The sequence below is a fragment of the Scyliorhinus torazame genome, chromosome 14 (genome assembly GCF_047496885.1).
Source record: "Scyliorhinus torazame isolate Kashiwa2021f chromosome 14, sScyTor2.1, whole genome shotgun sequence".
Classification (NCBI taxonomy): Eukaryota; Metazoa; Chordata; class Chondrichthyes; order Carcharhiniformes; family Scyliorhinidae; genus Scyliorhinus; species Scyliorhinus torazame.
In genome coordinates this window covers 16,018,551-16,044,101 of record NC_092720.1, presented here as the reverse complement: position 1 = coordinate 16,044,101, position 25,551 = coordinate 16,018,551, and the positions used below count along the sequence as shown (strand labels likewise).

The 25,551-nt window shown below is 50.7% G+C and overlaps 1 protein-coding gene across 2 annotated transcripts in view; it reads left to right on the top strand.

Moving 5' to 3' along the window:
* Nucleotides 1-25,551, top strand: part of LOC140389538 (5-hydroxytryptamine receptor 3A-like) — a 110,843-nt gene that overhangs the window by 51,841 nt on the left and 33,451 nt on the right. For both annotated transcript variants that reach the window (XM_072473734.1, XM_072473733.1), the window contains exons 4-5: nucleotides 3,633-3,742; nucleotides 14,305-14,474. In XM_072473734.1, coding sequence (XP_072329835.1) covers nucleotides 3,633-3,742; nucleotides 14,305-14,474 — 280 coding nt within the window. The remainder of the gene's footprint in view (nucleotides 1-3,632; nucleotides 3,743-14,304; nucleotides 14,475-25,551) is intronic.

Genomic DNA, 25,551 nt, shown 5'->3' with positions numbered 1-25,551 from the left:
GGGGGAGAGGTGGATTGGGGAGGTTGATGGGGGAGGGGGTGGTTTGGGGAGGTTGATGGGGGAGGGGTGGATTGGGGAGGTTGATGGGGAGGGGGTGGTTTGGGGAAGTTGATGGGGGAAGGGGTGGATTGGGGCGGTTGATGGGGAGGGGGTGGTTTGGGGAGGTTGATGGGGGAAGGGGTGGATTGGGGAGGTTGATGGGGAGGGGGTGGTTTGGGGAGGTTGATGGGGGAAGGGGTGGATTGGAGCGGTTGATGGGGGAGGGGGTGGTTTGGGGAGGTTGATGCGTGAGGGGGTGGATTGGGGAGGTTGATGGGGAGAAGGTGGTTTGGGGAGGTTGATGGGTGAAGGTGTGGGTTGAGGAGGTGATGGGGAGGGGGTGGTTTGTGGAGGTTGATGGGGGAGGGGTGGTTTGTGGAGGTTGATGGGGGAAGGGGTGGACTGGGAGGCTGATGGGGGAGGGGGTGGTTTGAGGAGGTTGATGGGGGGAAGGGGTGGTTTGGGGAGGTTGATGGGGAGGGGGTGGTTTGGGAGGTTGATTGGGGAAGGGGTGGACTGGGGAGGTTGATGGGGGAGGGGGTGGTTTGAGGAGGTTGATGGGGGGGAAGGGGTGGTTTGGGGAGGTTGATGCGGGAGGGGGTGGATTGGGGAGGTTGATGGGGGAAGGGGTGGATTGGAGCGGTTGATGGGGGAGGGGTGGTTTGGGGAGGTTGATGGAGGAGGGGGTGGTTTGGGGAGGTTGATGGAGGAGGGGTGGATTGGGGAGGTTGATGGGGAGAAGGTGGTTTGGGGAGGTTGATGGGTGAAGGTGTGGGTTGAGGAGGTGATGGGGAGGGGGTGGTTTGTGGAGGTTGATGGGGGAGGGGGTGGTTTGGGGAGGTTGATGGGGAGGGGGTGGTTTGGGGAGGTTGATGGGGGGAAGGGATGGTTTGGGGAGGTTGATGGGGAGGGGGTGGTTTGGGGAGGTTGATGGGGGAAGGGGTGGTTTGAGGAGGTTGATGGGGGGAAGGGGCGGTTTGGGGAGGTTGATGGGGAGGGTGTGGACTGGGGAGGTTGATGGGGGAGGGGGTGGACTGGGAGGTTGATGGGGGGAAGGGGTGGTTTGAGGAGGTTGATGGGGGGGAAGGGGTGGTTTGGGAAGGTTGATGGAGGAGGGGTGGATTGGGGAGGTTGATGGGGGAAGGTGTGGGTTGAGGAGGTTGATGGGGAGGGGGTGGTTTGTGGAGGTTGATGGGGGAGGGGGTGGTTTGTGGAGGTTGATGGGGGAAGGGGTGGACTGGGAGGCTGATGGGGGGAAGGGGTGGTTTGAGGAGGTTGATGGGGGGGAAGGGGTGGTTTGGGGAGGTTGATGGAGGAGGGGTGGATTGGGGAGGTTGATGGGGGAAGGTGTGGGTTGAGGAGGTTGATGGGGAGGGGGTGGTTTGTGGAGGTTGATGGGGGAGGGGGTGGTTTGTGGAGGTTGATGGGGGAGGGGGTGGTTTGGGGAGGTTGATGGGTGGATAGGATGGTTTGGGGAGGTTGATGGGGAGGGGGTGGTTTGGGGAGGTTGATGGGGGAAGGGGTGGACTGGGAGGCTGATGGGGGAGGGGGTGGTTTGAGGAGGTTGATGGGGGGGGGAAGGGGTGGTTTGGGGAGGTTGATGGGGAGGGGGTGGTTTGGGGAGGTTGATGGGGGAAGGGGTGGATTGGGAGGTTGATGGGGAGCGGGTGGTTTGAGGAGGTTGATGGGGGGAAGGGGTGGTTTGGGGCTGTTGATGGGGAGGGGGTGGTTTGGGGAGGTTGATTGGGGGAAGGGGTGGACTGGGGAGGTTGATGGGGGAAGGGGTGTAGTGTTAATGAGGTCAGTCCATAAGAGAGTCGTTTAGGAGTCTGGCAAATGAAATGAAATGAAAATCGCTTATTGTCACAAGTAGGCTTCAAATGAAGTTACTGTGAAAAGACCCTAGTCGCCACATTCCGGTGCCTGTTCGGGGAGGCTGTTACGGGAATCGAACGGTGCTGCTGGCCTGCCTGGGTCTGCTTTCAAAGCCAGCGATTTAGCCCTGTGCTAAACAGCCTGGGAAGAAGCTGTTTTTGAGTCTGTTCGTGCGTGTTCTCAGATTTCCGTATCTCCTGCCCGATGGAAGAAGTTGGAAGAGTGAGTAAGCCGAGTGGGAGGGGTCTTTGATTATGCTGCCCGTTTTCCCCAGGCAGCGGGAGTTGTAGATGGAGTCAGTGGATGGGAGGCAGGTTCGTGTGATGGACTGGGCGGTGTTCACGACTCTCTGAAGTTTCTTGCGGTCCTGGGCCAAGCAGTTGCCATACCAGGCTGTGATGCAGCCCGATAGGATGCTTTCTATGGTGCATCTGTAAAAGTTGGTAAGGGTTAATGAGGACATGCCAAATTTCCTTAGTTTCCTGAGGAAGTATAGGCGCTGTTGTGCTTTCTTGGTGGTAGCGTTGCACATGGGTGGACCAGGACAGATTTTGGAGATGTGCACCCCTAGGAATTTGAAACTGCCAACCATCTCCACCTCGGCCCCGTTGATGCTGACAGGGGTGTGTACGGTACTGTGCTTCCTGAAGTCAGTGACCAGCACTTTAGTTTTGCTGGCATTGAGGGAGAGATTGTTGTCGCTACACCACTCCACTAGGTTCTCTATCTCCCGCCTGTATTCTGACTCGTCGTTATTCGAGATCCGGCCCACTATGGTCGTATCGTCAGCAAACTTGTAGTTGGAACCAAATTTTGCCACGCAGTCGTGTGTGTACAGGGAGTATAGTAGGGGGCTCAGTATGCAGCCTTGCGGGGCCCCGGTGTTGAGGACTATTGTGGAGGAGGTGTTGTTGTTCATTCTTACTGATTGTGGTCTGTTGGTCAGAAAATCGAGGATCCAATTGCAGAGTGGGGAGCCAAGTCCTAGGTTTTGGAGCTTTGATATGAGCTTGGCTGGGATTATGGTGTTGAAGGCGGAGCTGTAGTCAATAAATAGGAGTCTGATGTTGTCGAGATGCTCTTGGGATGAGTGTAGGGCCAGGGAAATGGCATCTGCTGTGGACCGGTTGCGACGCTATGCGAATTGCAGTGGATCAAGGTGTTCTGGGAGTATGGAGGTGATGGGCTTCATGATCAATCTCTCGAAGCACTTCATTACGACTGAAGTCAGGGCCACCTGACGATAGTCATTGAGGCACGTTGCCTGGTTCTTCTTTGGTACCGGTATGATGGTGGTCTTCTTGAAGCAGGAGGGGACCTCGGAGTGGAGTAGGGACAGGTTAAAGATGTCCGTGAATACCTCTGCCAGCTGGTCCGCGCAGGCTCTGAGTGCACGACCAGGGATCCCGTCCGGGCCCGTCACCTTCCGAGGCTTCACTTTCAGGAAGGCCAATCTGACTTCGGAAGCTGTGATGGTGGGTATGGGTGAATTATGGGCTGCTGGGGCACTCGACGGCAGATTGTTGGTTACCTGCTCGAACCGAGCATAGAATGCATTGAGTTTATCGGGTTGATGGGGGGAAGGGGTGGGATGAGGAGGAGGGGGTGGTTTGGGGAGGTTGAAGGGGGAGGGGTTTGGGGAGGGGGAGAGTGGTGTGGGTGCTTTCCCAGGTTGTCACCATCACAGGCTGTAAAATAACCTCTGTTTTCTCTTGCAGAGCTGGTTTCATGATTTCTTGGTCTGGGACCCATCGGATTTCAGCGGGAAAGAATTTGTTGCTTTGCCAAAGGAGAAGCTCTGGATTCCTGACACTCTTATCCTGGAGATGTACGTGGACATTCACATCACCAATCCTCAGCCACGACTGAAGGTCCACATGTTGGGTTTCAGCTTCAAGCCTTTTCCCCCACTGCCTCACTCTGGTTACATCACCTGACCCTGATATTTACTTGCCAATTTGTCACTTCTTTCCGCACCCGCTGTGTCCCCGTTAGTTCAGTGACCCCAGCTGTCACTTCTGATTTGAGTCGCATTTAGATACACGCAAACACACAGCACGGGAGCATTGTGGATAGCACAATTGCTTCACAGCTCCAGGGTCCCAGGTTCGATTCCGGCTTGGATCACTGTCTGTGCGGAGTCTGCACATCCTCCCCGTGTGTGTGGGTTTCCTCCGGGTGCTCAGGTTTCCTCCCACAGTCCAAAGATGTGCAGGTTAGGTGGATTGGCGATGCTAAATTTCCGTTAGTGTCCAAAATTGCCCATAGTGTTGGGTGGGATTACTGGGTTATGGGGATAGGGTGGAGGTGTGGACCTTGGGTAGGTTGCTCTTTCCAAGAGCCGGTGCAGACTCGATGGGCCGAATGGCCTCCTTCTGCACTGTAAATTCTATGAAATCACAGGTACACATGTCCCCTACACACACACACACAGTTCTCAATTTATCGCTCCTCCGCTGGTACGTTTAATTTGCCAGGGGGCAAATTAAACCCAGAAAGGATGATGCTTACTGCCTACCCAACTGCCCCTGCCCCCTCCACAATGATACCAGCAGCAGAGTTAGCTCAGTGAAGCACGCCCATCACTGGGCCAATTAAAACCCTGGCTGGGCAATTAATGCCAACTTTAGAATTTCATCCCACCACTGCCAGTATTGAACCAAACAACCAGCCCAGCAGACCTCTTTGCACTGACAGGGGTGGATCCTTCCTTAACGAGCCCCCTGATCTATTAGAGCAAGCCCCCCCCCACACCCCCCCCCCCCCCCGCCCGCCAAGCTGTAACTAGGACGCACTCCACCCATGGCTCCTCAAACTCTGTCTCCTATCCACCTCGCCAACCCTTCTCCCTTATCCTTAAATACCTACAAAGTTCCAGTCTGCCACAGCTTGTAGAGTCAGAGATGTTTACAGCATGGAAAAAGGCCCTTCGGCCCAGCTGGTCCATGCCGCCCAGCTTCTATCACTAAGCTAGTCCCACTTACCCGCATTTGGCCCATATCCCTCTATACCCACCCTGCCCATGTAACTGTCTAACTGCTTTTTAAAAGACAAAATTGTACCCGCCTCTACCACTGCCTCCGTCAGCCCGTTCCAGATGCTCACCACCCTCTGTGAAGAGATTTCCCCTGTGGTCTCTTTTGTATCTCTCTCCTCTCACCTTAAATCTAAGCTCTTTAGTTCTGGACTCCTCTACCTTTGGGAAAAGATGTTGACTATCTACGTTATCGATGCTCCTCATTATTTTATAGACCTCTATAAGATCACCCCTAAGCCTCCTACGCTCCAGGGAAAAAAGTCCCAGCCTATCCAGCCTCTCCTTACAACTCAGACCATCAAGTCCTGGTAGCATCCTTGTAAATCTCTTCTGCACTCTTTCTAGATTAACAATATCCTCCCTATAATAGGGTGACCAGAACTGTACACAGTATTCCATGTGTGGTCTTACCAATGTCTTGTACAACTTCAACAAGACGTCCCAACTCCTGTATTCAATATTCTGACCAATAAATCCTAGCATGCTGAATGCCTTTTTCACCACCCTGTCCACCTGCGACTCCACCTTCAAGGAGCTATGAACCTGTATTCCTAGATCTCTTTGTTCTATAACTCTCCCCAACTCCCTATCATTAACTGAGTAGGTCCTGCCCTGATTTGATCTACCAAAATGCATCACCTCACATTTAACCAAATTAAACTCCATCTGCCATTCATCGGCCCACTGGCCCAATTGGTCAAGATCCTGTTGCAATCTTATATAACCTTCTTCACTATCCACTATGCCACCAATCTTGGTGTCATCTGCAAACTTACTAACCATGCCTCCTACATTCTCATCCATTGCTTCCTCATCACCTGACTGCAGTACCAGCAGTGGCCACTGCTCCTGCTGGCGCAACAGTGTATTGAGAGCTGCCAGCTTCTGATTGGTGGTCTCTCTCTGAGGCAAGACAACATTTCCCCATGGGGCAGAAATCCCACCTTCAGCCTATTGTCCGTGAACTGTGGGATGACCTTACTCCTCCTAGGTGGGCTCCCCTGATTTTATATCCAGGGGATGGGGACCATAACACCTCTTAGGCTTCCCTCACACACATGTACACAAAATACTAGACACACTAAGACTAACCTTGTACACATCCCTAGGAGCAAACATCACAAACACATACCTATACACTTACATTCATGCACATTGTGCACACATGTTAACAAACATATGCACAGACACTCTCACATGGCACAAAGCTTCCACTCTCCAGATGGACATACCCTAGTCATCCCCAAGTCGATGCACTAGGAGATCCTATGGAAGTCCCAGTACCAGGACTCCGTGGAAATTGGCAGGAAGTTTCAACTCCTGCTGGATACCTCTGCTGAATCCGGAATCCTCTGAAATCTGTGTTAGAGATGGAGGATCCAAGAATTCCAACCGACCTGGATAGTTACCCAGGAAATGTCATTCAGAAAAAAGACCATCCCTAACTCCTGAGCAACTATACATCTGATTCACCTCGACTGCCGCCCAGCCCTCTGACTGTCCCCTGACGTTCTGACCCTCCAGGACCCACCGATTTCCTGACTCTCCAACGCCCCGCCTCACAACCCAATCTGACCTCACCACCCTACCCTCTGCCACGCACCACCCTGCCATTCATCACCTTGCTATACCCTACCCACCCTGACACTCTATCCTATTTATCATTCAGTCATGGGATGTGGCCATTGCTGGGTAGGCCAGCATTTATTGCCCACCCAAAATTAACCTTGACCGAACTAACCTTGAAGTTTTTGCCAGGCCATTTCCGGGCGCAGTTAGAGTCAACCACATTGCCGTAGCTCAGACCGGGTAAGGACGACAAATTTCTTTCCCTAATCGACATGAGTGAACCAGATGGATTTTTCTGACAATCGAGATTGGTTTTATGATCATCATTCGACTTTGAATTCCAGGTTTTTTATTGAATTCAAATTTCACCATCTGGCGTTGCGGGGTTCAAACCCAGGCCCCACTGAATTACCCTGGGACTCTGGATTGCTAGTCCAGTGACAATACCACTATGCCATCACCTCCCCAACCAGCACGCTGTACATAAGAACATAAGAATTAGGAACAGGAGTAGGCCATCTGGCCCCTCGAGCCATCTCCGTCATTTAATGAGATCATGGCTGATCTTTGTGGACTCAGCTCCACTCTCCGGCCCGTACACCATATCCCCGAATCTCTGTATTCTTTAGAAAGGCATCTATCTTTTTCTTAAAAACGTTTAAAGAAGGAGCCTCAACTGCTTCACTGGGCAAGGAATTCCAGAGATTCACAACCCTTTGGGTGAAGAAGTTCCTCCTACACTCCGTCCTAAATCTACCTCCCCTTATTTTGAGGCTATGCCCCTAGTTCTGCTTTCCCCGACCAGTGGAAACAACCTGCCCGCATCTATCCTATCTATTCCCTTCATAATTTTATATGTCTCAATAAGATCCCCCCGCATCCTTCTAAACTCCAATGAGTACAGTCCCAGTCTACTCAACCTCTCGTCATAATCTAATCCCCTCAACTCTGGGATCAACCTAGTGAATCTCCTCTGCACTCCCTCCAGTGCCAATATGTCCTTTCTCAGGTAAGGAGACCAAAACTGAACACAATACTCCAGATGTGGCCTCACCAACACCTTATACAATTGCCGCATAACCTCACTAGTCTTGAACTCCATCCCTCTAGCAATGAAAGACAAAACTCGATTAGCCTTCTTAATCACCTGTTGCACCTGCACACCAACTTTTTGCGACTCGTGCACCAGCACACCCAGGTCCCTCTGCACAGCAGCATGTTTTAACATCTTACCGTTTAAATAATAATCCATTCTGCTGTTATTCCTCCCAAAATGGATAGCCTCACACTTGGCAACATTGAATTCCATCTGCCAGACCCCAGCCCATTCACCTAACCTATCCTACTCGCTAACACTGTAGAGGGTGCCATCTCCGCTACTCCACTACTGGGCCGATATCTGGGGTTTGAATATCTGTGTGTGTCTCTCTCCAGCTGGCACTGAAACTTCAGAGGCCAGGGGATGTCGCACTGGGACACTTCCACTGAAGAGAGCACTGATTCAAGCCTGCCGTTTATTCCTAACCGACAGCCTGAGACTTATATCACACAGATCTCCAGACCCCTATCAATACCCAGGTGATTCTCTCTCTTGCCGGTGGTGCAACAGCCACCCGGTTCCTACTCCACTAGAGTAGCTTTCCCAAGAGAGAGAATAGGACACTGCTGTTTATTCCCTAACCAGCAGTCTGTCCTGAGTGAATCGCTCAAGATGACCCTTGATTCCTGAACCCGGAATTAAGGTGAGGAGTATTTTAACAATGACTTGGTCAGAGGTCGCTGGTGAAAGATTGAAGAATTTAAACGACTCCAATTGTCATCAAATCAAGGTTTATTGTAAAACCCAGGTCAAAATCATCAACAGAAGAAACATAATACAATCTTATGCTCTAATATACACTATGTCTATTCAAAAGTAATATAGCGGACACAACGAAAATTCTTATGCTTACACAGGTTTTAGCAATATCACAAGGCACAAAAACAAGTTCCCTTCCCCAAAGCCTCAACCACTATTAAAATCAAGGGAGTTTCGCAAGCTGCTGCGGAGTACTTACGGTCACAGGCTGCAGAGGTCAAGTCAGGGGTGCAGAGGTCGAGCCACGAACCAAGAGCCCCCTACTCGAAAACACAGCCCCTTTTATATAGTTATACCTGGCTTTGTTCTGTGATCGGCCAGCCCCTTTTGCATTGAAAAGGTAAGTTTTTAAAGTTCCCGCTGGTCCCGCCCCCTTTGCCGGTCAGAGCTGTATGTTTCCGGGTATTCCTTGCAGGTCCGCTTCTTCCAGCTAGGCAGACCTGCGCGATTTGAATTTGGCGCTGGCTCCGCCCCCTTCCTTCAGTGAGTTTCTGCCGGCAGCTTCTGTCAAGCTTGGAGTACCTCCCCCAGGTCCGCCTCCAACTGGGTTTTTCTGCCGGCAGCTTCTGTCAAGCTTGGAGTACCTCCCCCAGGTCCGCCTCCAACTTGGTTTTTTTCAGACCTGCGCGATTTGAAATTGGCGCTGGCTCCGCCCCCCTCCTCCCAGTGAGTTTCAGCCGGTAGCTCCTGTCAAGATTGGAGTACCTCCCCCAGGTCCGCCTCCAACTTGGTTTTCTCTACCGCTGATTTTCTAGGGGCTTTTCCAGCGCAATATGCTGGACTCAGACAGTCTGATTTCTAGTTTAACGAGGTTAGGCTCTTCTGTGGAGAATTTCAGTGTCTTCCAGCTGCTCCGGAGATGGCTGCTATTCTCACCTCGCTATGTTGATGGGGTGTTAATTGGATTCTGCTCTGGTGGAGGCCAGGTCATTTACATTTGCATGGGGCTATGACCATCCCATTGTCCTGCTTGCATGCAAGCCTCCTGTGTATTCCCGTGCCCCTTTGTCTGTGTGTTGATGTTATCTTGTTGTCTGGCTCCTTCTTCCTTGTAGCTCCTAGGGGGGTGTTTTGGAAATATTTATGTATTTATGTCCCTACTCAGCTCAGCGGGCCAAGCCTGCTGGAAAAACTGGTTCTGTTCCCTTGGCTGGAAAGTCGGTTTACAGTCTCTGAGTTTCTCCAAAAGGGCCGAATTGCCCGAAAACCTTACAGATGCCCCTTCGATACGTCCCTACATGCTTGGACCGTATCGACACAGGTGAAGGGCAATTATTTCCCTTTGTGTGGACCGTAGGCCCCCCCTCAACAACATGCGAAACTACAAGTCCCAAGACAGTTCCCTTAATCTAGGCTACCCCTGGTTTCAATGAAAGGGAAAGACAACCATATCTAATTTAAACACACAGTAACATATACACATTTCACCGGAACCCCAAACGTAAGGGTCCCTGTACATATATTACAATCAGATAACTGAAACGCGCGCTGCACACAACTATTTACACCACGACTTTTCTTTTGTGGGCTGCACTCCGCGTCTTCCCGAGGACCCGATGAAGGCTCTTCATTTTCCTCAGTTGTCGGTACCTGCAGCTGAGGCAACATAAATATAACACTACGAAAACTTGTAACACTACTAACAAATGTGAGGCTATTCGGATCCAGGCTGGGATCACAATCCACGATCCCATGTTCCACCAGTCCGGGGCTTTGAGATCTGTAATTTCACGATCAATGTTTTGGGCATTTTGCTCTAAGGAGAAAAAGTGTCTTTGTGAGACTTCCACAGCTTGCAGTAATACCCTTAGGTCTTCCTTAACTGGGGGAATATCGCACCCAAAACGGGCCACATATTCTTGTATGTTAGTAATGTTTTCCCGTACCGAGAGGTGAACTGAGGAGGGTCGTGGAATGGGCAGTATTCGTTGCTGTGCTACCTGGACCTCTGCTTTGGGTTTAAAACAGAAGCTGCTGTGCAGTATCGGACACCACTGCTGTGGTCCATGTTGATACTGCTGGGCTCCAGTGGTGACACAGTATGTCCCACTTCCTATATATGCTACCTGGGGCTGGACATGGCTCGCTGCCATTGCCTCCATGGTGCAGTTAATGGGTTCCGCCCCAACAGTCCTGAACCCGCACTGGGGTCGCGCCTCAGTGCCCATGTGCTGAGGGCACAGGATTACCTGCGCTCCCCGGCTCCGGCAGCCCGAGAGGTCAATGCCTGCCACAGCTCGCTCCCGCACTATGACATACGGCGGGACCTTTCCAAACCGAATGTGTACTCCCCCACGAATGACCCCCACATTCTCCACTCGGTACAGCGGCACCGGCTGTGCTGAATCTCCCAAGATTGGGATTCTCACGATGACCCCCAAGATTGTGTGGTTTGACCTCCCACAATCGACCGGTACCGGGTATGCCTCTGAGGCTGCACGGAGCTGGCAAGGACTCAAAACCCTGTGGAATGGGTGCAGCGCTGCCAAGTGCCTGTTGCTAATCCACGAGGGGACCTGACCCTGTCTCAGGTCCTCCAGATTACTCCTCCCCTCTCCTAGCAACCAGGCACCATACAGCCCACACACTTCATTCTGGGCAGCCTGATCTGATGAATTTCGGTCTTCTTTAATTAGCGCGTTAATGGCTTTTGCATGCCCTTCCAATTGCGCGATTATTTCTTTTAGATGTAGGGTCATTGCCACCTCCTCGTGCAAACCCGACCGCACTACTGTGTTCTCATCCTTCAATACCTTTCTCAGCTGGCCTTTTAGCTGATTGATTTGCAAGGCCAGCTCTACAGTATCCATGCTGTTGACAATGGATGTCCCCGTATTGAAGGCAGTGAACCCATCATTGACTAGCCCTCTACGTTGTCTACTGGAGTCCCCATTAAATTCCCCCGCCCTATTGTACAAATCCTCCACTTCCACGTCCCCAAAATCCAAATTGTGGAATTTCTGGAACATGTCCTTCAGCAGCGCCTGGTACAATAGTTCAGTCCTGCCGCGGTCGCCATTGTAGAGGGTGCCATCTCCGCTACTCCACTACTGGGCCGATATCTGGGGTTTGAATATCTGTGTGTGTCTCTCTCCAGCTGGCACTGAAACTTCAGAGGCCAGGGGATGTCGCACTGGGACACTTCCACTGAAGAGAGCACTGATTCAAGCCTGCCGTTTATTCCTAACCGACAGCCTGAGACTTATATCACACAGATCTCCAGACCCCTATCAATACCCAGGTGATTCTCTCTCTTGCCGGTGGTGCAACAGCCACCCGGTTCCTACTCCACTAGAGTAGCTTTCCCAAGAGAGAGAATAGGACACTGCTGTTTATTCCCTAACCAGCAGTCTGTCCTGAGTGAATCGCTCAAGATGACCCTTGATTCCTGAACCCGGAATTAAGGTGAGGAGTATTTTAACAATGACTTGGTCAGAGGTCGCTGGTGAAAGATTGAAGAATTTAAACGACTCCAATTGTCATCAAATCAAGGTTTATTGTAAAACCCAGGTCAAAATCATCAACAGAAGAAACATAATACAATCTTATGCTCTAATATACACTATGTCTATTCAAAAGTAATATAGCGGACACAACGAAAATTCTTATGCTTACACAGGTTTTAGCAATATCACAAGGCACAAAAACAAGTTCCCTTCCCCAAAGCCTCAACCACTATTAAAATCAAGGGAGTTTCGCAAGCTGCTGCGGAGTACTTACGGTCACAGGCTGCAGAGGTCAAGTCAGGGGTGCAGAGGTCGAGCCACGAACCAAGAGCCCCCTACTCGAAAACACAGCCCCTTTTATATAGTTATACCTGGCTTTGTTCTGTGATCGGCCAGCCCCTTTTGCATTGAAAAGGTAAGTTTTTAAAGTTCCCGCTGGTCCCGCCCCCTTTGCCGGTCAGAGCTGTATGTTTCCGGGTATTCCTTGCAGGTCCGCTTCTTCCAGCTAGGCAGACCTGCGCGATTTGAATTTGGCGCTGGCTCCGCCCCCTTCCTTCAGTGAGTTTCTGCCGGCAGCTTCTGTCAAGCTTGGAGTACCTCCCCCAGGTCCGCCTCCAACTGGGTTTTTCTGCCGGCAGCTTCTGTCAAGCTTGGAGTACCTCCCCCAGGTCCGCCTCCAACTTGGTTTTTTTCAGACCTGCGCGATTTGAAATTGGCGCTGGCTCCGCCCCCCTCCTCCCAGTGAGTTTCAGCCGGTAGCTCCTGTCAAGATTGGAGTACCTCCCCCAGGTCCGCCTCCAACTTGGTTTTCTCTACCGCTGATTTTCTAGGGGCTTTTCCAGCGCAATATGCTGGACTCAGACAGTCTGATTTCTAGTTTAACGAGGTTAGGCTCTTCTGTGGAGAATTTCAGTGTCTTCCAGCTGCTCCGGAGATGGCTGCTATTCTCACCTCGCTATGTTGATGGGGTGTTAATTGGATTCTGCTCTGGTGGAGGCCAGGTCATTTACATTTGCATGGGGCTATGACCATCCCATTGTCCTGCTTGCATGCAAGCCTCCTGTGTATTCCCGTGCCCCTTTGTCTGTGTGTTGATGTTATCTTGTTGTCTGGCTCCTTCTTCCTTGTAGCTCCTAGGGGGGTGTTTTGGAAATATTTATGTATTTATGTCCCTACTCAGCTCAGCGGGCCAAGCCTGCTGGGAAAACTGGTTCTGTTCCCTTGGCTGGAAAGTCGGTTTACAGTCTCTGAGTTTCTCCAAAAGGGCCGAATTGCCCGAAAACCTTACACACCTACTCGCTAACACAGTGACAAGCTTTTTAAATGTCCCAAAGGTTTTCTCTTTTTAATTAAATTTAGAGTATCCAATTCTTTTTTTTCCAATTAAGGGGCAATTTAGCGTGGCCAATCCACGTAAGCTGCACAGAGTTACCCAAGCCGGGAATCAAACCTGGGACCCTGGAGCTGTGAAGCAACGGTGCTAACCACTGTGCTACCGTGCTGCCCCGTGTTTGCGAGTGAAGACTTACTAAAATTACAGCACACATGAGTGCGGCCTCAACCGGGACCTTGGATTCATGTCGCATTACATTCATCCCCCACCATCTGGCCTGCAAAATCCTACCAACTGTCCTGGCTTGACACAATTCACACCTCTTTAACCTGGGGTTACCCCATCTCTGGATCTGTAAAGATTTAATCACCTGCTAATGCTCGCATTCCAAGCATTGTCTGGCATCTTTGAATCTGTCTATATATATGTTTCTGGAACAGACCTCTTCATTCACCTGAGGAAGGAGCAGCGCTCCGAAAGCTAGTGACATCGAAACAAACCTGTTGGACTTTAACCTGGTGTTGTAAGACTTCTTACTGTGTTCACCCCAGTCCAACGCTGGCATCTCCAGATCATTAAAATTACAGCGGCTAGTACTAGAAAAAGGAGGCGTAACTTGGAATCCCCCATGGTCCTGCACTGCAAGGATCGATTCTAAGAACAGGTACGCTCCGCATTTCCGAAGAGGCCTGGCTTGGGAGTCTGGGCCAGGAATGCAGAGCTCTGGTGTTGGTAATACAATAGCAGCAGAGTGCCAATCTGATGCCGATTGCTACTGCTCGGGAGATCTGGCCCATTCATTAAACAGGGGAAATTTTAGCCAGACCTGCCCCAGGAAGTCAACGGGCATTATCTAAAACCACCATTCCATCAGTGTTCTTAAAATGACCTTCATCCAAGGCTTCATTTGAAAGGCAGCAATTCTGCCAATGCAGCATTGGGAGTGATTCCTGGAACGGGGCTTGAACTTATGACCTTCTGATTCAGGACCATGATGGTGCTAACTGCTGAGAATGGCCTGACACTCACCTGTCTTCACGTTGATTGGAAAGAATGGATCCATTTCACACTCGCCTGACGTGCATGTTTAAAAAACTGACAGGAAAGCGAGATGTTAACAGGTTGAATTTGATCTGTTGTCAAACAGGGTTGATGAGGATACATCACCTGAGGTGCCGTACCTGTATGTGCATCACACGGGGAAGGTGATCTATGGAAAACCTCTGAGGATTGTCAGCTCCTGTAACCTCAACGTCTTGGACTTCCCATTTGACATTCAGAAATGCCCACTCTCAGCTTCACTAATCACCTTACAAGGTAACGGCTCATTGACTTGTTGTTATGGTGTCTGAGTTGCACAGTAGTCAGGACGTTTGTAGCTTAACGTTCGGCCGCCTTCACCTAAAGTCAGAAGACCAGAGAATGCTGGGGCGAGAGAAAAGAGAATTTTGAGTTACCCCTATAATTAATGTTTCGGGTCTGCTGGGTTTTTCATCTGAACTGTCCTGACAAAGAGTCAAATGGAGTCGAAGTGTTAACTCTGATTCTCTCTCCCGACAGATGCTGGGTGTTTCCACCATTCTCTGTTTATGTTTCAGATTCCAGTATTTTACCTTCATTAAAATATCAGCAAGAGCGTAGAGATCCCTCCACAGGGGGCAAACCCAACTCTTGAACAGGATTGGCACACGGCACGAACCGAGTTCAGCAACCGTCCCGGAGGGGAGTCAGGGCGTGTACTGTGTGAGAAGGAGTGTTTAATGGGACGCACAGAGGGAGATTTATGTGTTTAACCCACGCTGGGTGCCATCGTGGTGATGTCACTGGGCTGGTAATCATGGGGCCCAGGCTAATGCTCCAGTTGTACAGGTTCAAATCTCACCATAGCGGCTGGTGAAATTGACGCTGAATGAATAGAATCTGGAATATAAAGCTCGTCTCAGTAATGATGATCTGGAAGCTATTATTGATTAGAATTAAAACCCAACTGGTTCGCTAATGCTCCAAAACGAAGGAGATCTGCTGTCCTTACCCGGCCAGGCCCACACCAATGTGGTTGACTCGGAAATGGCCTGGCCAGTCATAAAATACTGACCCGGGAGTGTTTGTTGGGGACAGTGTAGAGGGGGTTTTACTCTGTATCTAACCCCGTGCTGTACCTGTCCTGGGAGTGTTTGATGGCGACAGTGTAGAGGGAGCTTTTCTCCGGATCTAACCCCGTGCTGTACCTGTCCTGGGAGTGTTTGATGAGGACAGTGTAGAGGGAGCTTTTCTCTGTATCTAACCCCGTGCTGTACCTGTCCTGGGAGTGTTTGATGGGGACAGTGTAGAGGGAGCTTTACTCTGTATCTAACCACGTGCTGTACCTGTCCTGGGAGTGTTTGATGAGGACAGTGTAGAGGGATCTTTACTCTGTATCTAACCCCGTGCTGTACCTGTCCTGGGAGCGTTTGATGGGGACAGTGTAGAGGGAGCTTTACTCTGTATCTAACCCCGTGCTGTACCAGTCCTGGGAGTGTTTGATGAGGACAGTGTAGAGGGATCTTTACTCTGTATCTAACCCCGTGCTGTACCTGTCCTGGGAGTGTTTGATGGGGACAGTGTAGAGGGAGCTTTACTCTGTATCTAACCCCGTGCTGTACCTGTCCTGGGAGTGTTTGATGAGGACAGTGTAGAGGGATCTTTACTCTGTATCTAACCCCATGCTGTACCTGTCCTGGGAGTGTTTGATGGTGACAGTGTAGAGGGAGCTTTATTCTGTATCTAACCCCGTGCGGTACCTGTCCTGGGAGTGTTTGATGGGGTTAGTGTGGAGGGAGCTTTACTCTGTATCTAACCCCGTGCTGTACCTGTCCTGGGAGTGTTTAATGGGGATAGTGTAGAGGGAGCTTTACTCTGTATCTAACCCTGTGCTGTACCTATCCTGGGAGTATTTGATGGGGATAGTGTAGAGGGAGCTTTCCTCTGTATCTAACCCCGTTCTGTACCTGTCCTGGGAGTGTTTGCTCGTGACAGTGTAGAGGGAGCTTTACTCTGTATCTAACCCCGTGCTGTACCTGTCCTGGGAGTGTTTGATGGTGTTAGTGTGGAGGGAGCTTTACTCTCTATCTAACCCCGTGCTGTACCTGTCCTGGGAGTGTTTGATGGGGATAGTGTAGAGGGAGCTTTACTCTGTATCTAACCCTGTGCTGTACCTATCCTGGGAGTATTTGATGGGGATAGTGTAGAGGGAGCTTTCCTCTGTATCTAACCCCGTGCTGTACCTGCCCTGGGAGTGTTTGATGGGCACAGTGTAGAGGGAGCTTTACTCTGTATCTAACCACGTGCTGTATCTGCCCTGGGAGTGTTTGATGAGGACAGTGTAGAGGGAGCTTTACTCTGTATCTAACCCCATGCTGTCCCTGTCCTGGGAGTGTTTGATGGGGATAGTGTAGAGGGAGCTTTACTCTGTGTCTAACCCCGTGCTGTACCTGTCCTGGGAGTGTTTGATGGTGACAGTGTAGAGGGAACTTTACTCTGTATCTAACCCCATGCTGTACCTGTCCTGGGAGTGTTTGATGGTGACAGTGTAGAGGGAGCTTTACTCTGTATCTAACCCCATACTGTACCTGTCCTGGGAGTGTTTGGTGGGGATAGTGTAGAGGGAGCTTTACTCTGTATCTAACCCCGTGCTGTACCTGTCCTGGGAGTGTTTGATGAGGACAGTGTAGAGGGAGCTTTTCTCTGTATCTAACCCCGTGCTGTACCTGTCCTGGGAGTGTTTGATGGGGACAGTGTAGAGGGAGCTTTACTCTGTATCTAACCCCGTGCTGTACCTGTCCTGGGAGTGTTTGATGAGGACAGTGTAGAGGGATCTTTACTCTGTATCTAACCCCGTGCTGTACCTGTCCTGGGAGCGTTTGATGGGGACAGTGTAGAGGGAGCTTTACTCTGTATCTAACCCCGTGCTGTACCTGTCCTGGGAGTGTTTGATGAGGACAGTGTAGAGGGATCTTTACTCTGTATCTAACCCCGTGCTGTACCTGTCCTGGGAGCGTTTGATGGGGACAGTGTAGAGGGAGCTTTACTCTGTATCTAACCCCGTGCTGTACCTGTCCTGGGAGTGTTTGATGAGGACAGTGTAGAGGGATCTTTACTCTGTATCTAACCCCGTGCTGTACCTGTCCTGGGAGCGTTTGATGGGGACAGTGTAGAGGGAGCTTTACTCTGTATCTAACCCCGTGCTGTACCTGTCCTGGGAGTGTTTGATGAGGACAGTGTAGAGGGATCTTTACTCTGTATCTAACCCCGTGCTGTACCTGCCCTGGGAGTGTTTGATGGCGACAGTGTAGAGGAAGCTTTACTCTGTATCTAACGCCGTGCTGTACCTGTTCTGGGAGTGTTTGATGAGGACAGTGTAGAGGGATCTTTACTCTGTATCTAACACCGTGCTGTACCTGTCCTGGGAGTGTTTGATGGTGACAGTGTAGTGGGAGTTTTACTCTGTATCTAACCCCGTGCTGTACCTGTCCTGGGGGTGTTTGATGGTGACAGTGTAGAGGGAGCTTTGCTCTGCATCTAACACCATGCTGTACCTGCCCTGGGAGTGTTTGATGGGTCAGTGTAGAGACAGCTTTACTCTGTGACTAACCCCGTGCTGTACCTGTCCTGGGAGTGTTTGATGGGGACAGTGTAGAGGGAGCTTTACTCTGTATCCAACCCCGTGCTGTACCTGTCCTGGGAGTGTTTGATGAGGACAGTGTAGAGGGATCTTTACTCTGTATCTAACCCCATGCTGTACCTGTCCTGGGAGTGTTTGATGGTGACAGTGTAGAGGGAGCTTTATTCTGTATCTAACCCCGTGCGGTACCTGTCCTGGGAGTGTTTGATGGGGTTAGTGTGGAGGGAGCTTTACTCTGTATCTAACCCCGTGCTGTACCTGTCCTGGGAGTGTTTGATGGGGATAGTGTAGAGGGAGCTTTACTCTGTATCTAACCCTGTGCTGTACCTATCCTGGGAGTATTTGATGGGGATTGTGTAGAGGGAGCTTTCCTCTGTATCTAACCCCGTTCTGTACCTGTCCTGGGAGTGTTTGCTCGTGACAGTGTAGAGGGAGCTTTACTCTGTATCTAACCCCGTGCTGTACCTGTCCTGGGTGTGTTTGATGGGCACAGTGTAGAGGGAGCTTTACTCTATATCTAACCACGTGCTGTATCTGTCCTGGGAGTGTTTGATGAGGACAGTGTAGAGGGAGCTTTACTCTGTATCTAACCCCATGCTGTCCCTGTCCTGGGAGTGTTTGATGGGGATAGTGTAGAGGGAGCTTTACTCTGTGTCTAACCCCGTGCTGTACCTGTCCTGGGAGTGTTTGATGGGGGCAGTGTAGAGGGAGCTTTACTCTGTATCTAACCCCGTGCTGTACCTGTCCTGGGAGTGTTTGATGGTGTTAGTGTGGAGGGAGCTTTACTCTCTATCTAACCCCGTGCTGTACCTGTCCTGGGAGTGTTTGATGAGGACAGTGTAGAGGGAGCTTTACTCTGTATCTAACCCCATGCTGTCCCTGTCCTGGGAGTGTTTGATGGGGATAGTGTAGAGGGAGCTTTACTCTGTGTCTAACCCCGTGCTGTACCTGTCCTGGGAGTGTTTGATGGGGGCAGTGTAGAGGGAGCTTTACTCTGTATGGAACCCCGTGCTGTACCTGTCCTGGGAGTGTTTGATGGTGTTAGTGTGGAGGGAGCTTTACTCTCTATCTAACCCCGTGCTGTACCTGTCCTGGGAGTGTTTGATGGGGATAGTGTAGAGGGAGCTTTACTCTGTATCTAACCCTGTGCTGTACCTATCCTGGGAGTATTTGATGGGGATAGTATAGAGGGAGCTTTCCTCTGTATCTAACCCCGTGCTGTACCTGTCCTGGGTGTGTTTGATGGGCACAGTGTAGAGGGAGCTTTACTCTGTATCTAACCACGTGCTGTATCTGCCCTGGGAGTGTTTGATGAGGACAGTGTAGAGGGAGCTTTACTCTGTGTCTAACCCCGTGCTGTACCTGTCCTGGGAGTGTTTGATGGTGACAGTGTAGAGGGAACTTTACTCTGTATCTAACCCCATGCTGTACCTGTCCTGGGAGTGTTTGATGGTGACAGTGTAGAGGGAGCTTTACTCTGTATCTAACCCCATACTGTACCTGTCCTGGGAGTGTTTGGTGGGGATAGTGTAGAGGGAGCTTTACTCTGTATCTAACCCCGTGCGGTACCTGTCCTGGGAATGTTTGATGGGGGACAATGTAGAGCGAGCTTTGCTCTGTATCGAACTCCGTGCTGTCCCTGTCCTGGGAGTGTTTGATGGTGACAGTGTAGAGGGAACTTTACTCTGTATCTAACCCCATGCTGTACCAGTCCTGGGAGTGTTTGATGGTGACAGTGTAGAAGGGGTTTTACTCTGTATCTAACTCCGTGCTGTACCTGTCCTGGGAGTGTTTGATGGGGGACAATGTAGAGGGAGCTTTGCTCTGTATCTAACCCCGTGCTGTACCTGTCCTGGGAGTGTTTGATGGCGATAGTGTAGAGGGAGCTTTACTCTGTATCTAACCCCGTGCGGTACCTGTCCTGGGAGTGTTTGATGGGGTTAGTGTGGAGGGAGCTTTACTCTGTATCTAACCCCGTGCTGTACCTGTCCTGGGAGTGTTTGATGGGGATAGTGTAGAGGGAGCTTTACTCTGTATCTAACCCTGTGCTGTACCTATCCTGGGAGTATTTGATGGGGATAGTGTAGAGGGAGCTTTCCTCTGTATCTAACCCCGTTCTGTACCTGTCCTGGGAGTGTTTGCTGGTGACAGTGTAGAGGGAGCTTTACTCTGTATCTAACCCCGTGCTGTACCTGTCCTGGGTGTGTTTGATGGTGACAGTGTAGAGGGAGCTTTACTCAGTATCTAACCCCATGCTGTACCTGTCCTGGGAGAGTTTGATGGGGGCAGTGTCGAGGGAGCTTTACTCTGTATCTATCCCCGTGCTGTATCTGTCCTGGGAGTGTTTGATGGGGATAGTGTAGAGGGAGCTTTACTCTGTATCTAACCCCGTGCTGTACCTGTCCTGGGAGTGTTTGATGGGGATAGTGTAGAGGGAGCTTTGCTCTGTATCTAACCCCATGCTGTACCTGTCCTGCGAGTGTTTGATGAGGACTGTGTAGAGGGAGCTTTACTCTGTATCTAACCACATGCTGTACCTGTCCTGGGAGTGTTTGATGGGGATAGTGTAGAGGGAGCTTTCCTCTGTATCTAACCCCGTTCTGTACCTGTCCTGGGAGTGTTTGCTCGTGACAGTGTAGAGGGAGCTTTACTCTGTATCTAACCCCATGCTGTACCAGTCCTGGGAGTGTTTGATGGTGACAGTGTAGAAGGGGTTTTACTCTGTATCTAACTCCATGCTGTACCTGTCCTGGGAGTGTTTGATGGGGGACAATGTAGAGGGAGCTTTGCTCTGTATCTAACCCCGTGCTGTACCTGTCCTGGGAGTGTTTGATGGCGATAGTGTAGAGGGAGCTTTACTCTGTATCTAACCCCGTGCGGTACCTGTCCTGGGAGTGTGTGATGGGGTTAGTGTGGAGGGAGCTTTACTCTGTATCTAACCCCGTGCTGTACCTGTCCTGGGAGTGTTTGATGGGGATAGTGTAGAGGGAGCTTTACTCTGTATCTAACCCTGTGCTGTACCTATCCTGGGAGTATTTGATGGGGATAGTGTAGAGGGAGCTTTCCTCTGTCTCTAACCCCGTTCTGTACCTGTCCTGGGAGTGTTTGCTGGTGACAGTGTAGAGGGAGCTTTACTCTGTATCTAACCCCGTGCTGTACCTGTCCTGGGTGTGTTTGATGGTGACAGTGTAGAGGGAGCTTTACTCAGTATCTAACCCCATGCTGTACCTGTCCTGGGAGAGTTTGATGGGGGCAGTGTCGAGGGAGCTTTACTCTGTATCTATCCCCGTGCTGTATCTGTCCTGGGAGTGTTTGATGGGGATAGTGTAGAGGGAGCTTTACTCTGTATCTAACCCCGTGCTGTACCTGTCCTGGGAGTGTTTGATGGGGATAGTGTAGAGGGAGCTTTGCTCTGTATCTAACCCCATGCTGTACCTGTCCTGCGAGTGTTTGATGAGGACTGTGTAGAGGGAGCTTTACTCTGTATCTAACCACATGCTGTACCTGTCCTGGGAGTGTTTGATGGGGATAGTGTAGAGGGAGCTTTCCTCTGTATCTAACCCCGTTCTGTACCTGTCCTGGGAGTGTTTGCTCGTGACAGTGTAGAGGGAGCTTTACTCTGTATCTAACCCCGTGCTGTACCTGTCCTGGGAGTGTTTGATGGTGTTAGTGTAGAGGGAGCTTTACTCTGTATCTAACCCCATACTGTACCTGTCCTGGGAGTGTTTGGTGGGGATAGTGTAGAGGGAGCTTTACTCTGTATCTAACCCCGTTCTGTACCTGTCCTGGGAGTGTTTGCTCGTGACAGTGTAGAGGGAGCTTTACTCTGTATCTAACCCCGTGCTGTACCTGTCCTGGGAGTGTTTGATGGGGTTAGTGTGGAGGGAGCTTTACTCTGTATCTAACCCCGTGCTGTACCTGTCCTGGGAGTGTTTGATGGGGATAGTGTAGAGGGAGCTTTACTCTGTATCTAACCCTGTGCTGTACCTATCCTGGGAGTATTTGATGGGGATAGTGTAGAGGGAGCTTTCCTCTGTATCTAACCCCGTTCTGTACCTGTCCTGGGAGTGTTTGCTGGTGACAGTGTAGAGGGAGCTTTACTCTGTATCTAACCCCGTGCTGTACCTGTCCTGGGTGTGTTTGATGGCGACAGTGTAGAGGGAGCTTTACTCAGTATCTAACCCCATGCTGTACCTGTCCTGGGAGAGTTTGATGGGGGCAGTGTCGAGGGAGCTTTACTCTGTATCTATCCCCGTGCTGTATCTGTCCTGGGAGTGTTTGATGGGGATAGTGTAGAGGGAGCTTTACTCTGTATCTAACCCCGTGCTGTACCTGTCCTGGGAGTGTTTGATGGGGATAGTGTAGAGGGAGCTTTGCTCTGTATCTAACCCCATGCTGTACCTGTCCTGCGAGTGTTTGATGAGGACTGTGTAGAGGGAGCTTTACTCTGTATCTAACCACATGCTGTACCTGTCCTGGGAGTGTTTGATGGGGATAGTGTAGAGGGAGCTTTCCTCTGTATCTAACCCCGTTCTGTACCTGTCCTGGGAGTGTTTGCTCGTGACAGTGTAGAGGGAGCTTTACTCTGTATCTAACCCCGTGCTGTACCTGTCCTGGGAGTGTTTGATGGTGTTAGTGTAGAGGGAGCTTTACTCTGTATCTAACCCCATACTGTACCTGTCCTGGGAGTGTTTGGTGGGGATAGTGTAGAGGGAGCTTTCCTCTGTATCTAACCCCGTTCTGTACCTGTCCTGGGAGTGTTTGCTCGTGACAGTGTAGAGGGAGCTTTACTCTGTATCTAACCCCGTGCTGTACCTGTCCTGGGAGTGTTTGATGGGGTTAGTGTGGAGGGAGCTTTACTCTGTATCTAACCCCGTGCTGTACCTGTCCTGGGAGTGTTTGATGGGGATAGTGTAGAGGGAGCTTTACTCTGTATCTAACCCTGTGCTGTACCTATCCTGGGAGTATTTGATGGGGATAGTGTAGAGGGAGCTTTCCTCTGTATCTAACCCCGTTCTGTACCTGTCCTGGGAGTGTTTGCTGGTGACAGTGTAGAGGGAGCTTTACTCTGTATCTAACCCCGTGCTGTACCTGTCCTGGGTGTGTTTGATGGCGACAGTGTAGAGGGAGCTTTACTCAGTATCTAACCCCATGCTGTACCTGTCCTGGGAGAGTTTGATGGGGGCAGTGTCGAGGGAGCTTTACTCTGTATCTATCCCCGTGCTGTATCTGTCCTGGGAGTGTTTGATGGGGATAGTGTAGAGGGAGCTTTACTCTGTATCTAACCCCGTGCTGTACCTGTCCTGGGAGTGTTTGATGGGGATAGTGTAGAGGGAGCTTTGCTCTGTATCTAACCCCATGCTGTACCTGTCCTGCGAGTGTTTGATGAGGACTGTGTAGAGGGAGCTTTACTCTGTATCTAACCACATGCTGTACCTGTCCTGGGAGTGTTTGATGGGGATAGTGTAGAGGGAGCTTTCCTCTGTATCTAACCCCGTTCTGTACCTGTCCTGGGAGTGTTTGCTCGTGACAGTGTAGAGGGAGCTTTACTCTGTATCTAACCCCGTGCTGTACCTGTCCTGGGAGTGTTTGATGGTGTTAGTGTAGAGGGAGCTTTACTCTGTATCTAACCCCATACTGTACCTGTCCTGGGAGTGTTTGGTGGGGATAGTGTAGAGGGAGCTTTACTCTGTATCTAACCCCGTGCTGTACCTGTCCTGGGAGTGTTTGATGAGGACAGTGTAGAGGGAGCTTTTCTCTGTATCTAACCCCGTGCTGTACCTGTCCTGGGAGTGTTTGATGGGGACAGTGTAGAGGGAGCTTTACTCTGTATCTAACCCCGTGCTGTACCTGTCCTGGGAGTGTTTGATGAGGACAGTGTAGAGGGATCTTTACTCTGTATCTAACCCCGTGCTGTACCTGTCCTGGGAGCGTTTGATGGGGACAGTGTAGAGGGAGCTTTACTCTGTATCTAACCCCGTGCTGTACCTGTCCTGGGAGTGTTTGATGAGGACAGTGTAGAGGGATCTTTACTCTGTATCTAACCCCGTGCTGTACCTGTCCTGGGAGCGTTTGATGGGGACAGTGTAGAGGGAGCTTTACTCTGTATCTAACCCCGTGCTGTACCTGTCCTGGGAGTGTTTGATGAGGACAGTGTAGAGGGATCTTTACTCTGTATCTAACCCCGTGCTGTACCTGTCCTGGGAGCGTTTGATGGGGACAGTGTAGAGTGAGCTTTACTCTGTATCTAACCCCGTGCTGTACCTGTCCTGGGAGTGTTTGATGAGGACAGTGTAGAGGGATCTTTACTCTGTATCTAACCCCGTGCTGTACCTGCCCTGGGAGTGTTTGATGGCGACAGTGTAGAGGAAGCTTTACTCTGTATCTAACGCCGTGCTGTACCTGTTCTGGGAGTGTTTGATGAGGACAGTGTAGAGGGATCTTTACTCTGTATCTAACCCCGTGCTGTACCTGTCCTGGGAGTGTTTGATGGTGACAGTGTAGTGGGAGTTTTACTCTCTATCTAACCCCGTGCTGTACCTGTCCTGGGGGTGTTTGATGGTGACAGTGTAGAGGGAGCTTTGCTCTGCATCTAACACCATGCTGTACCTGCCCTGGGAGTGTTTGATGGGTCAGTGTAGAGACAGCTTTACTCTGTGACTAACCCCGTGCTGTACCTGTCCTGGGAGTGTTTGATGGGGACAGTGTAGAGGGAGCTTTACTCTGTATCCAACCCCGTGCTGTACCTGTCCTGGGAGTGTTTGATGAGGACAGTGTAGAGGGATCTTTACTCTGTATCTAACCCCATGCTGTACCTGTCCTGGGAGTGTTTGATGGTGACAGTGTAGAGGGAGCTTTATTCTGTATCTAACCCCGTGCAGTACCTGTCCTGGGAGTGTTTGATGGGGTTAGTGTGGAGGGAGCTTTACTCTGTATCTAACCCCGTGCTGTACCTGTCCTGGGAGTGTTTGATGGGGATAGTGTAGAGGGAGCTTTACTCTGTATCTAACCCTGTGCTGTACCTATCCTGGGAGTATTTGATGGGGATAGTGTAGAGGGAGCTTTCCTCTGTATCTAACCCCGTTCTGTACCTGTCCTGGGAGTGTTTGCTCGTGACAGTGTAGAGGGAGCTTTACTCTGTATCTAACCCCGTGCTGTACCTGTCCTGGGTGTGTTTGATGGGCACAGTGTAGAGGGAGCTTTACTCTATATCTAACCACGTGCTGTATCTGTCCTGGGAGTGTTTGATGAGGACAGTGTAGAGGGAGCTTTACTCTGTATCTAACCCCATGCTGTCCCTGTCCTGGGAGTGTTTGATGGGGATAGTGTAGAGGGAGCTTTACTCTGTGTCTAACCACGTGCTGTACCTGTCCTGGGAGTCTTTGATGGGGGCAGTGTAGAGGGAGCTTTACTCTGTATCTAACCCCGTGCTGTACCTGTCCTGGGAGTGTTTGATGGTGTTAGTGTGGAGGGAGCTTTACTCTCTATCTAACCCCGTGCTGTACCTGTCCTGGGAGTGTTTGATGGGGATAGTGTAGAGGGAGCTTTACTCTGTATCTAACCCTGTGCTGTACCTATCCTGGGAGTATTTGATGGGGATAGTGTAGAGGGAGCTTTCCTCTGTATCTAACCCCGTGCTGTACCTGTCCTGGGTGTGTTTGATGGGCACAGTGTAGAGGGAGCTTTACTCTGTATCTAACCACGTGCTGTATCTGCCCTGGGAGTGTTTGATGA